This window comes from Scyliorhinus torazame, chromosome 16, assembly GCF_047496885.1.
Source record: "Scyliorhinus torazame isolate Kashiwa2021f chromosome 16, sScyTor2.1, whole genome shotgun sequence".
NCBI classification, from domain to species: Eukaryota; Metazoa; Chordata; class Chondrichthyes; order Carcharhiniformes; family Scyliorhinidae; genus Scyliorhinus; species Scyliorhinus torazame.
In genome coordinates this window covers 21005849-21018489 of record NC_092722.1, presented here as the reverse complement: position 1 = coordinate 21018489, position 12641 = coordinate 21005849, and the positions used below count along the sequence as shown (strand labels likewise).

Here is a 12641-nt window from a genome sequence, read left to right as displayed (position 1 = left end):
CCCCCCCCCCCCGCCCCAACCGAGAGTCCCGCTGGCGAGAATTGGTGCAAGTCCTGAGAAAGGGGATCAGGCGGTTTGCAGTCTGAGGGGTAGCTAGTGGGTGAGTAACTTCCCTACACTTGCCTTCAGGGTGCCAAGGAGGGTCTTTCACGGGGTCAGGGTGCTTGTGTTGGGCTGATACGCTCAGGTCGGGGGTCTTTCCTGGAATGGGGGGTGTTTGGCTGGTCTTCCCGTCTGCAGCTTTTAAACCTTTTAAACTGTCTGTCAGTATCTCAGAAATATAGAAAATAAAATGAAAGTGTTACCAGCTGCAAAAGTGAACCCATTAAACAATCTGTTAGTATACCAAGTTCACAGATCTGTGAGAAGAAGTTAAAGTAGTCCCTTTAATGCAGTGGAAACCTTTGAACTGGATTTTTCACAGTACAATTTCATTGCCCTTTAACCTTTTCTAGCCTGTTTGTATTGCTTAGAAGCCTAAAAGCTTTGAACTGCATTATTTGCATTTAATTTCATGAACTATTGTCTTTTACAAGCTTTCTGATTGACAGGCCTAGGCAGTTTCAAAACGAGGATTAAGATTGTTTATTTATATTAACTCAGAGGAGAAACTGTTTTTCTAACTGCAGTTTCTTTTAAGAGACAGTCTCATTGTTATGAGCACCTGGAAGTGACAATAAAGGCCCCCCTCCCCCACCAAAGATGCCAGAATCGGGGCTTCAGTGCCCCCCCCCCACACCATTCTCGCCAGCATCACCCCCTCTCCACCCCCATCTTCTCACCAGCATCAGGCCTCCCATCCCCACAGATGGGCAATACGGCACTATGGGGTCACCAAATGCCCCCTCATGCCCCCCTCCATGCCCCTTCATAACCCTCTTTCAGGCCCCTCCCCTTTCATAGAATCATAGAATCTCTAAAGTGCAGAAGGCAGCCATTCAACTCATCGAGTCTGCACCCATCCTCGGAAAGGATATCCTACCTAGGGTCAGGCCCCCACCCAAACCCCGTAACCCAGTAACCCCACCTAACTTTTTTGACAGTAAGGGGCAATTAATCCAGGCCAATCTACCTAACCTGCACTGTGGGAGGAAACCGGAGCACCCAGAGGAAACTCACGCAGACACGGGGAGAACGTGCAAACTCCACACGGACAGTCACCCAAGGTCGGAATTGAACCTGGGTCTCTGCCCACACTGCCCTGCCATGACCTCGACCACATGGGGCTCCAATATCATCAGAGCCCCACCCACTGCGTGGTCACCATGTCTGGTCTCCATTGGTGGAGACCAGCAGTGATTCCCATCGGCCTCAAGCTGCACTGGCGGAGGGAATACCGTGAGCTTCTGGGTTCAAACTGACCTGATGATTTAAATATGCTAATTCGGTTCACGGCTAGCGAGGGAGCGAACCAGGTTATGACACTTGCAGGGGTCTGGGAACATCGTGCACACCCCCCCCCCCCATCCCCCACCCCTCAACCCCGCCCGCCTAAATCCCGTTTAGGGGCTCCCCAGCTTGCGTCAGGCGCAACGCGGCCAGAGAATCTCCCCCAAGATGTCTACTGTACTTTGTGTCATATATATGACTGCGTCTTAACTTCTTAAATGCAGAAAACGAGCAAGAAGTTGAGCAGCCGAGCTCTGAGCGACAGAACAACAGTCTCACAGGAGAAGATATCAGAGAGCAGGTGGGTGTTACAGCTTAACCAGTACAAGAGCCTCTGTGTAGCACTTAACTCGATGCCCTGTGCCTGGGGAGAAGCAGCAAGCAGTTGTTAGCTCATTTTGTGCAGTAACAAGCTGCTGGTCTGGGGAGCAAGGACTGTCACGTTGCCGAGGTGACAATATCTTGATGAGCTGTTTTTGCACAGTCTGTTACAGAAGCACTTCTAGACCTTTGGGTAGAGTGTCCCACAGAGCACCAACATCATAAAAACAATTACGCCTCTCAGTGTGGAGAAGAAAAATATTTCAAAAAGGTCACTACAAATGCTAGAAATATGCAGTGGGACTGATGTGGGGCTGTGCGGTAGGGTGACCCCTTTAAGGGACAATTTTTGCAGGCCATGTGACCCATTTGGGCCTATCGTGAAGAGTGTGTGAACCCTGACCAATGGGGAAAATGTGCGGGACCTTGGGAGCAGGTTCCCAGGCAGTGTGGACCCAGGAGTCATGGAGCGAAGACCTATATGATATACCTCTGTGAATGTATATAGTTAAACCTCATTGTTGGTTCCACTTAACCTCTTTGTTATACAAGAAGCCTCCTCTGTGACACCTCGCGCGATTACAGGCTATAATAGAATTTCATAAGTGCAGAAGGAGGCCATTCGGCCCATCGAGTCTGCACCGGCCCTTACAAAGAGCACCCTACTCAAGCCCACATCTCTGCCCTATCTCCGTAACCCAGTAACCCCCACTCAACCTTTTTGGACACAAAGGAAAATTTAGCATGGCCAATCCACCTAACACACACATCTTTGGACTGTGGGAGGAAACCGGAGCACCTGGAGGAAACCCACGCAGGCACGGGGAGAACGTGCAGACTCCGCACAGACAGTGATCCAAGCCTGGAATCGAACCTGGGGCCCTGGAACTGTGAAGCAACTGTGCTAACCACTATGCTACCGTGCTGCCCAAAGGACCAACAATGGGTTAATGCTTTGGACAGAGGCTGCTATTTAGACTGTCTTTTGGTGCCACATTAGTGGCACATTGATGTAACAGATGACAGCTGTAATATAGCATACTTGCCGGCTTTGCTGAGCCCCGTAGCTGGGATCTGCTGGGTTTCTGCTGGGATGCCGGCCTCTGTCTGTAGCTGCTGACACACCAGTATTGTGTGCAGTTAGAGAAAGAAAACTGCACATGCAAAGAAACGCACGGTTCACCTTCAGAGAGGGAATGGCTGACACTGTAAATTGTCCTTTCACCTCTTGCTCAGACCTGGCTCACTGAGTTGGAACTAAAGTCACCTCATTTGCTGCTGCTTGCTGGCTGCAGGTGTCCAAAATTAATTGCTTTCACACTGTCGGGCTGATTTTACAAAATCACACTCCCAGTGGGGAACATTGCGCACCGGAGCACGTAGTGGGAAATTGCCAGCGGGCGAGGCTCAGCGCCAGGTTTGTGCATTCATAAAATGACCCTGACATCATGCGGCCAACAGAAGGAGACCGGTCTCCCTTATTGGTTGGCATCGTAGAGTCACAAACCTGTTGCTCTGGGATTTAAAATATTGGGATAAGGACAACATTTTTAAAGAATTATAAAAGCATGACCTTGTCCTGCATATTTGCCATCTACTGACAGCCATGCCCTCAGCTGTCTGAGCCCTAAGCTTTGGAATTTCCTCTCTAGACCTCCTCACCTCTCGATCCCTCTCTCCCTCCTCCTTTTAAGACATTCTGTAAAAACTACCGCTTTGGCCACATTTTTGGTCACCATCCTAGGGACTTGGTGTCAAACTTTGTTGATTCTGCCACTGTGAATTACCTTCAGACATTTAACTCGATTAATGGCACAATATATATCCAAGTTCGCCAAGGTCCCAGGTTCGATCCCGGCTCTGGTTTCACTGTCCGTGTGGAGTTTGCACATTCTCCCCGTGTTTGCATGGGTTTTGCCCCCACAACCCAAAGATGTGCAGGCTAGGTGGATTGGCCATGCTAAATTGCCCCTTAATTGGAAAAAATAAATTGGGTACTCTAAATTTATTTTAAAATATATATAAATCCAAGTTGTTTTAGTAGTTGTGGGGCTCCATTCCAAAGCAGAATCCAGCATGTCAATGGAAACTGGCTGAATATAAAGCAGAGAAAGTGATGCCCCATAACTACCTTCCCAAAACTGGCTGAAATGCTGCTCACAAATATGGAGAGCCAGGAGTGTGATGCATTTTCAGCAGTTTGTAGCTACAGGCACACAGGATCTTGCAAGCTTAGAACCGGCTACTAGCAAGAACATAGAAGTTAACACGTCAGGGCGCAAAACCGAAAGATGAACTTCTCTCCACAGACGCTAAGTGGGAATATCCAGCAATTTCTGTTTTTGCTTCATATTTTCAACATCTACAGGATTGTATTTCTAACTGGAAAAGAGAACCTTTCAGTCGGGACACCAGGATGCAGAATGTATTCAGGTCGACACACAAACAGAGCAATATACCAACACACACAACATACCAACACACAAAAATGCACCAATACACACCAACACGCACAACACACAAACACATCAACACACACAAACACACACAAACATACCAACACACTATCAACACACCAAATACCAACACACACAACATACCAACACACACAAACACATCAACACACAAAAATGCACCAATACACACCAACATCAACACACACCAACATGCACAACATACAAACACATCAATACACACAACACACCAACACACACTAACACACACAAACACACCAAAACAGACAAACATACCAATACACATCAACACACCAGCACACACAAACACACACCAACACACGAGGGGGGCACAGTGGTTAGCACTGCTGCCTCACTGCACCAAGGTCCCAGGTTCGATCCCGGCCCTGGGTCACTGTCCGTGTGGAGTTTGCACATTCTCCCCGTGTCTGCGTGGGTTTCACCCCCACAACCCAAAGATGTGCAGAGTAGGTGGATTGGCCACGCTAAACTGCCCCTCAATTGGAAAAAATTAATTGGATACTCTAAATTTATATAAAAGAACACACTGACACACACAAACACATCAACACATAGAAACACGCCAACACACACCAACTCACACAAACACACCAACATACAAAAACACCAATGCACACAAACACACCAACTCACACCAACACGCACAAGTACACAAACACACAAAAACACACTAGCACACCAACACACACAAACCAACCAACACACACCAACACACGCATAAACATGAACACATACACAAACACACCACACACACAAATACACACAAAAACACCAATGCACACAAACACACCAACTCACACAAACACACCAACATTCACCAACATACACAAACACACCAACACATGCATAAACACAAACACACACACAAACACACACAAATACACAAATATACAAAAACACCAACGCACACAAACACACCAACTCACACAAACACACCAACATTCACCAACATACACAAACACACCAACACATGCATAAACATAAACACACACACAAACACGTAAATACACCAACACACACAAACACACACCAACACACACAAACACACAAATACACCAACACACGCAAAAGCGCAAACACACACAAACACACGAATACACCAACACACGCAAAAACGCAAACACACACAAGTACACCAAGACACACACAAACACCAACACACGTACACACCACCACACACAAACACACCAACATTCACCAACATACACAAACACACCAACACATGCATAAACACACACACAAACACACACAAATACACAAACACACACAAACATACAAAGACACCAACGCACACAAACACACCAACATTCACCAACATACACAAACACACCAACACATGCATAAACAGACACACACACACAAACACACGCAATTACACCAACACACACCAACACACACAAACACACGAATACACCAACACATGCAAAAGCGCAAACACACACAAACACACGAATACACCAACACACGCAAAAACGCAAACACACACAAACACACAAGTACACCAACACACGTACACACCAACACACATACACACCAACACACACAAACACACCAACATTCACCAACATACACAAACACACCAACACATGCACAAACACATACACAAATACACCAACACACACAAATGCACAAACACACACAAACACGCAAATACACCAACACACACAAACACACCAACACACGCAAAAACACAAACGAATACACCAACACACGCAAAAATGCAAATACACAAGTACACCAACACACACACAAACACCAACACACACAAATACACCAACGCACACCAACACACCAACTCACGCTCACAAATACACACATACACATAAACTCCCCAACATACATGAATATACACACACAAACACACCAACACACACACAAACAAACACACACTTACATGCACGCACACAAACGCATGCACACAAATGCACCAACATTCATACCAACACACACACGCACACACACCAACACACACACATCAGAACACACACATCAACACCAGCATACACAAACTCACCAACACACACAAATACACTAACACGTGCATGCAAATACATCAACATGGGCACACAAGCACACCAACACACACACACAAACTCACAAACATACCAACACATGCACACCAACATAAACTCACCAACACCCACACACATAAACACAGCAACACACACATAAATGCACACGCGAGCACGGTGGGGCAGTGGTTAATGTCCCAGGTTCGAGCCTGGCCCTAGGTCACTGTGCGTGTGGCGCTTGCACATTCTCCCCGTGTCTGCATGGGTTTTACCCCCACAACTCAAAGAGATGTGCAGGGTAGTTGGACACACACATAAACACATCAACAACACATGAAAATGAAATGAAATGAAAATCGCTTATTGTCACAAGTAGGCTTCAAATGAAGTTACTGTGAAAAGCCACTAGTCGCCACATTCCGGCACCTGTTCGGGGAGGCTGGTACGGGAATTGAACCCGCACTGCTGGCCTTGGTCTGCTTTACAAGCCAGCTATTTAGCCCACTGTGCTAAACCAGCCACATGAACGCATGTACGCACTCACACAGGATGGTAACAAACGCTATAATTGCACAACTGGACCCGCTAATACTTCACCAGTTTGGTCATATTTCATGAGTGGACAGTTCACTCCGATCAGCTGTCTGACTCTGGGGGGCATCAGAGCAAGTTGCCCTCCAGAGATAAGGGAAGAAAATGAGCCAATAAGTTCACGGTAAATAAAACACAACGGCGGTGCATGTTAAATAATTTAAACGGTTTGCAGGTTTTAATCTGCAGTCTGGAATCTAGCTGGGGATGCGCTTGCTGCTCTGATTTCCCAGCCCACACAGTGCAGCCATAAAAGTATTCTGCAGTGTATATGTCGCAGTTAATTCAAGCTGGGAAATGTGTTGTGGCAACAATGCACTTAGCACCTCATGTAGTAATGTTGTCTAGCAGGCTGGTCACAGCAGGTAACTCTGTGACATCACCTCGTCTAGCAACAGAGAGAACAAGTGCAGCTCTGGGACAGGAATGTATTAAATGCAAATAAATGGAACCCTGGAACCCAGAGGTGGTATAAAGCAAACGCCGCGATCTGGACATTTTTATTACAGGTACATAAACAGAGTTGATGAATTTCAATGCTTATAGCAACTAAGTAAATAATCTGTACTCTATAAAATGCAACAGTGCTGGTTATAAAGTTTCTTCTCATGGGGATTTAAGGTTCAGCGTTTTTCATTCTGTTTCTGGTGTTAAATTGTAATTCCGCAACAATATTTTTAAAACATCACAGTCATCAGTGAGTGGGACACATTCAAATTATTGGTCATCGCTTTGCAACCTCGTGCCGTACATTATTTTGATGCCTCATTCCTTGCTCTGGGTAAATACCATTCACAGTCGCCCACCTCTGCTGTCCCCCTTCCTCAACCACCTTCTAATGAGCCATGCTATAGTTTCACAGGAGGGGGTTGCTGAGGCGCTGAGCGATCACATCAACCTAAATGGTGCGGATTGAGAGTATATCAACCATGTAAAGGGGGCAGTGCCATAGGCAGATCAATGCAAGACCCGTCACTTGCCCCACTTGCTGTTGGGAATTTTTCCAGCATAGTGCCAGGTGGATGCCAGCCACTTCTCCATAGGGAAGGAGAGTGGGAGGGAGCATCAGATTTAGTCTCCTCACAATACAAATGCTCAGGTCACTGAATCTGACAACAGTGTAGACCCACAAACCTCATTGTAAACACCATCCACCCCCAACAACCTTTCTAAAAATTAATTCTTAAGATGTGGGTGTCACTGGCTAGACCAGCATTTATTGCCCATCCCGACCTCGAGAAGGTGGAGGTGGACTGCCTTCGTGAAGTGCTGCCGTCACGTGGGGAAGCTATCCTGTTAGGTAGGGATTTCCAGGATTTTAACCCTTCGATGACGAAGGAACAGCCAATGTGTATTCAAATTAGGATGTTAGACGGCTTGAATCCGTTTCTACGCCGAAATCGGAGGCGGCACTGTTATTCACATGCTCTGCCCCCTCAAAAAAAGCGCCATCGCTGAGTACGCGCACGCCATTGGGACGGCGTCAGGACATCACCAAGGCCCTCGCTAATGCTCCACCCCTGATGGACCGACTTCCCGATGGCGTGGGACACGTATGCGCACAGTTCTCGGGGACCTCGCGTGGCAGCTGCGGACTGTGTCCAGCGCCGCCATAGTCGGGGGGGGGGGGGGTTCTGCTAGCTGAGGGGTTTCGGCTGGGACTGGGGGGACTGGTGAGGGGTGGTCCGGGGGTGGCAAGGGGGGTTACAAGGGGCACTATCTGGCAGGCTGGGTCTGCGCATGGCCAGCGCCATGTTGTACGGTGCACCCGCTGCAGGTCGTCGCCATGCGCATGTGCGGCCAGGAACCCGGCAATTCTCCATCCGTATCTGCAGGTAAAGCAAGGGGCTTTATGTGGCGCAGCTGCTACCCCCCCAGTGGGCAGAGCATCGGTGCGGGGGCGGCGCCAACGTTTTGGTCGTAAGACTAGACACATGCTCCGGACATAGTGTGAAAATCAGAGATTCCAGCCCTTTATGTTTGGAAGGTGCTTCCAAAGAAATCTTGGCGAGTTGCTGGCATAGAATCAAAGATTATAGAGCTTTACAACACAGAAAGAGACCCTTCGGTCCATCGTGTCTGTGCCGGATATCAAGCACTTATCTATTCTAATCTCATTTTCTAGCACAGGTCCGTATCCTTGTATGCTACGTTCGGATATCGAACCAGACCCCAACTGTTGTTAGGATACCGGAGGAGAACCCCAAACAATTTTTCAACTTGTAAAACTGTGAGGAAAGGATACTTCACCCCAGAAGTGATGACTCTGACCAATATGCATCTTTTATGTTAAGACAAATTTTAATCTAAACACAAAATTAGCCACATTGCGATCAAAGAAATAGCTTTGCAACATCAGTTAAACAGTTCTCAAATAAAAGGAAAAACTGGAACGCCCTATCTACACCCGCTACTAATTCATTAAGCAACCTGGGGCGAAATTCTCCCCCAACGGCGCGATGTCCGCCGACTGGCGCCAAAAACGGCGCCAATCAGACGGGCATCGCGCCGGCCCAAAGGTGCGGAATGCTCCGCATCTTTGGGGGCCCAGCCCCAACATTGAGGGGCTAGGCCGGCACCGGAGGGATTTCCGCCCCGCCAGCTGGCGGAAATGGCGTTTGTTGCCCCGCCAGCTGGCGGAAATGGCGTTTGGTGCCCCGCCAGCTGGCGCGGAAATGCGGCGCATGCGCGGGAGCGTCAGCGGCCGCCGACAGTTTCCTGCGCATGCGCAGTGGGGAGAGTCTCTTCTGCCTCCGCCATGGTGGAGACCGTGGCGGAGGCGGAAGGTAAAGAGTGCCCCCACAGCACAGGCCCGCCCGCGGATCGGTGGGCCCCGATCGCGGGCCAGGCCACCATGGGGGCACCCCCCGGGGTCAGATCGCCCCGCGCCTCCCCCAGGACTCCGGAGCCCGCCCACGCCGCCTGGTCCCGCCGGTAAATACCAGCTTTGATTTACGCCGGCGGGACAGGCAATTTCTGGGCGGGACTTCGGCCCATCCGGGCCGGAGAATTGAGCGGGGGGTCCCGCCAACCGGCGCGGCCCGATTCCCGCCCCCGCCCAATCTCCGGTACCAGAGACTTTGGCTGGGGCGGGGGTGGGATTCACGGCGGGGGGTCGGAGAATGACGCCCCTGATATCAAATTCCACTTATAAATAACGTTCTTTTTTTATAAATTAAGAGTACCCAATTAATTTTTCCAATTAAGGGGTAATTTAGCGTGGCCTATCCACCTACGCTGCACATCTTTGGGTTGTGGGGGCGAAACCCCGCAAACACAGGGAGAATGTGCAAACTCCACATGGACAGTGACCCAGATCCGGGATCGAACCTGAGAACTCGGCGCTGTGAGGCAGTAATGCTAACCACTGCTCCACGGTGCGGCCCTTTAAATAAAGTTAATAAGACAGATGCTTGCCTAGCTGTGCAGATCTTTGGAGAGAGTTCCTTTCAAGAGCAGATTCAGTACACTTCTGCTCAACCTAACAGCATTTGGCAAAACTGCTGTTCAACTTAAAATCCCATAACAGACTGCAAAACTGCCGACAGACCTGGCTCCTCCCATTAGTTACATCATCCGTATTCCCGAAACTCCATGACCTGCTTAGCTGGGATTAAATACAATTCCTCATAAATTATCTACACTCCAGGGAATCTCCAGCAATCAAAACTCTATTCCATTAGCCCTTTATCTGTAACCAAGTGGTTGGAATGAATACCTCACTCCTTTACAACATCTTAATTACAGCTTGGGCATACTTCTTGTATATATTTTAAACCAGGATTTTTAATCACAAATATATAACCGTTTTTACATTCATCACAGCTGTGGTGTTTCAAGTGCTGCATGTACCATGTAGATAGTACACACTGCAGCCACAGTGGATGCTGGTGGAAGGAGTGAATATTGCAGGTGGCGGATGGTCTGCAAATGCATTCAGCATATTTGGCAGGGCGTCCAACTGAACCATAATCCAGCTGTCTCGGGACACCATTTAGTTTTAATTTGGAGAAGAATACGAACCTGTTTCAGGAACTTTAGAGAACAGCAGACAGGGTTTGTGCCAATCTCCATTTGGAAATGGCCCTCCAACAAGCTACAGGGGAGTAGAAAGAGGGGACACGGTAAATGCATGGGAGGGCTGTGCACAAAGAGTATTTAGCTGCAATCCACACAAATTGTAAAAGGGCGGGTATACCTCCTAACAGCTAGCAGAAAGACAGGATCGTATCACTACTGTCAGCTTGGGGGGTCATGCGTGATTTGGGGATAGACTAAAGAGATGAGAATATAAAGAAATCCATTAAAAATATCCAGATGGATATGATCTAAACAGTCCAGTGAAATTTGAAAGACTCCCCTCTGACATGTCCCATTAATACATTTGCTGCGAATCTGAATTTGCCTTCAGGCACCACCAGCCTAGAAAGAGCTACTGATTGGCTTTGTTGCATTGTGCAATGTACAGAGGCTACACCCTCTGTGGCCCTGGCAATTTCACACTTAGCTTCTGATCTCTATTTAATCCTTCACCACAAATTTGCTTCCCTAAATCCCGACAGCCATCATTTAAATTGAGCATTGTACTGAGTTAGAAGGTTGTGAGTTGAGAGCCCACTTCAGAGGCTTCAGCCGCAGAAACGAGGCTGCCACTGAGGAAATTACTTTGACAGAAAAGCAGCCTCGGCTGAGGCCTGAACCTAAGGCTGCAGAAAAGATTCCACGGCCCTCGTTTTAAGAAGAACAGGGGAGTTTTCACCAGTGTCCCGGCCAATATTTATCCCTCAATCAACAACACGTTAATAGATTATCTGGTCATTATGCTGTTTATGAGAGTTTGCTGTTTGTAAATTGGTTGTTGTACATACTACATTACAACAGTGACTACACTTCAAAAATATCTAATTGGCTGTGAACACTTTGGAATGTCTTTGGGGTATGAAAAGCGGTGTAGTAATTAAAATTATTTTGTTTTACAAAACTGTTCAGTTTCCCCCCTCCTTTCCGAATGGCATTGATACTTCCTGATGCCTGGTTTCATGGGGGCTGGACACTCCCAGCCACCGTACTCCTTTCTGCTGACCATGTGTGAGCTGAGACACTTAGGGCGGGATTCTCCGACCCCCCCGCCAGGTTGGAGAATCGCCGGCGGGTGGAGTGAATCCCGCCCCGCCGCTTCAACGCCGGCTGCCGAATTCTCCGGCGGCGTTTTTTTGGCAGGGGTGGGGATCACGTTGCGCCGGTCGGGGGCCGTTGGCAGTGGCACCCCCGGTGATTTTCCGGGCCCCGATGGACCGAGCGGCCGCCCATTTTCGGCCGGTCCCGCCGGCGTGAAGTACACATGGTCCATACCGGCGGGACATGGCTCTGAGTGAGGCCTGCGGAGTCCTCGGTGCGGGTGCGGGGGGATCCGGCCCCGGGGGTGGGGGGGCAGGGTGGCCTGGCCCGCGATCGGAGCCCACCGATCTGTGGGCGGGCCTGTGCCGTGGGGGCACTCTTTCCATCCGCGCCATCCTCTGTAAAGCTCTGCCATGGCCGGCGCGGAGAAGAAACCCCCTGCGGATTAACCGGGATCACACCAGCGGTTCTGCACATGCGCCAGAACATGCTGGCGCTCCTGCGCTTGCGCCAACTCGCACCGGCCGGCAGAGGCCCTTCGGCACTGGTTGGCACGGCGCCAACCACTCCAGCGCCGGCCTAGCCCCCGGAAGTGAGGAGGATTCCGCAACTTCCGGGCAGCCCGATGCCGGAATGGTTCACGCCGCTCTTTGGTGCTGCTCCGGCCGCCCGCCGGATAGCGGAGAATCCCGGCCTTAATGCTGACTGCAATTGC

At 49.1% G+C, this 12641-nt stretch overlaps 1 protein-coding gene across 2 annotated transcripts in view; it reads left to right on the top strand.

The window, feature by feature from the left end:
• The window catches only part of LOC140392622 (MORN repeat-containing protein 1-like), a 347348-nt gene that overhangs the window by 295224 nt on the left and 39483 nt on the right, over nt 1–12641 (top strand). For both annotated transcript variants that reach the window (XM_072478054.1, XM_072478053.1), the window contains exon 13: nt 1614–1690. In XM_072478054.1, coding sequence (XP_072334155.1) covers nt 1614–1690 — 77 coding nt within the window. The remainder of the gene's footprint in view (nt 1–1613; nt 1691–12641) is intronic.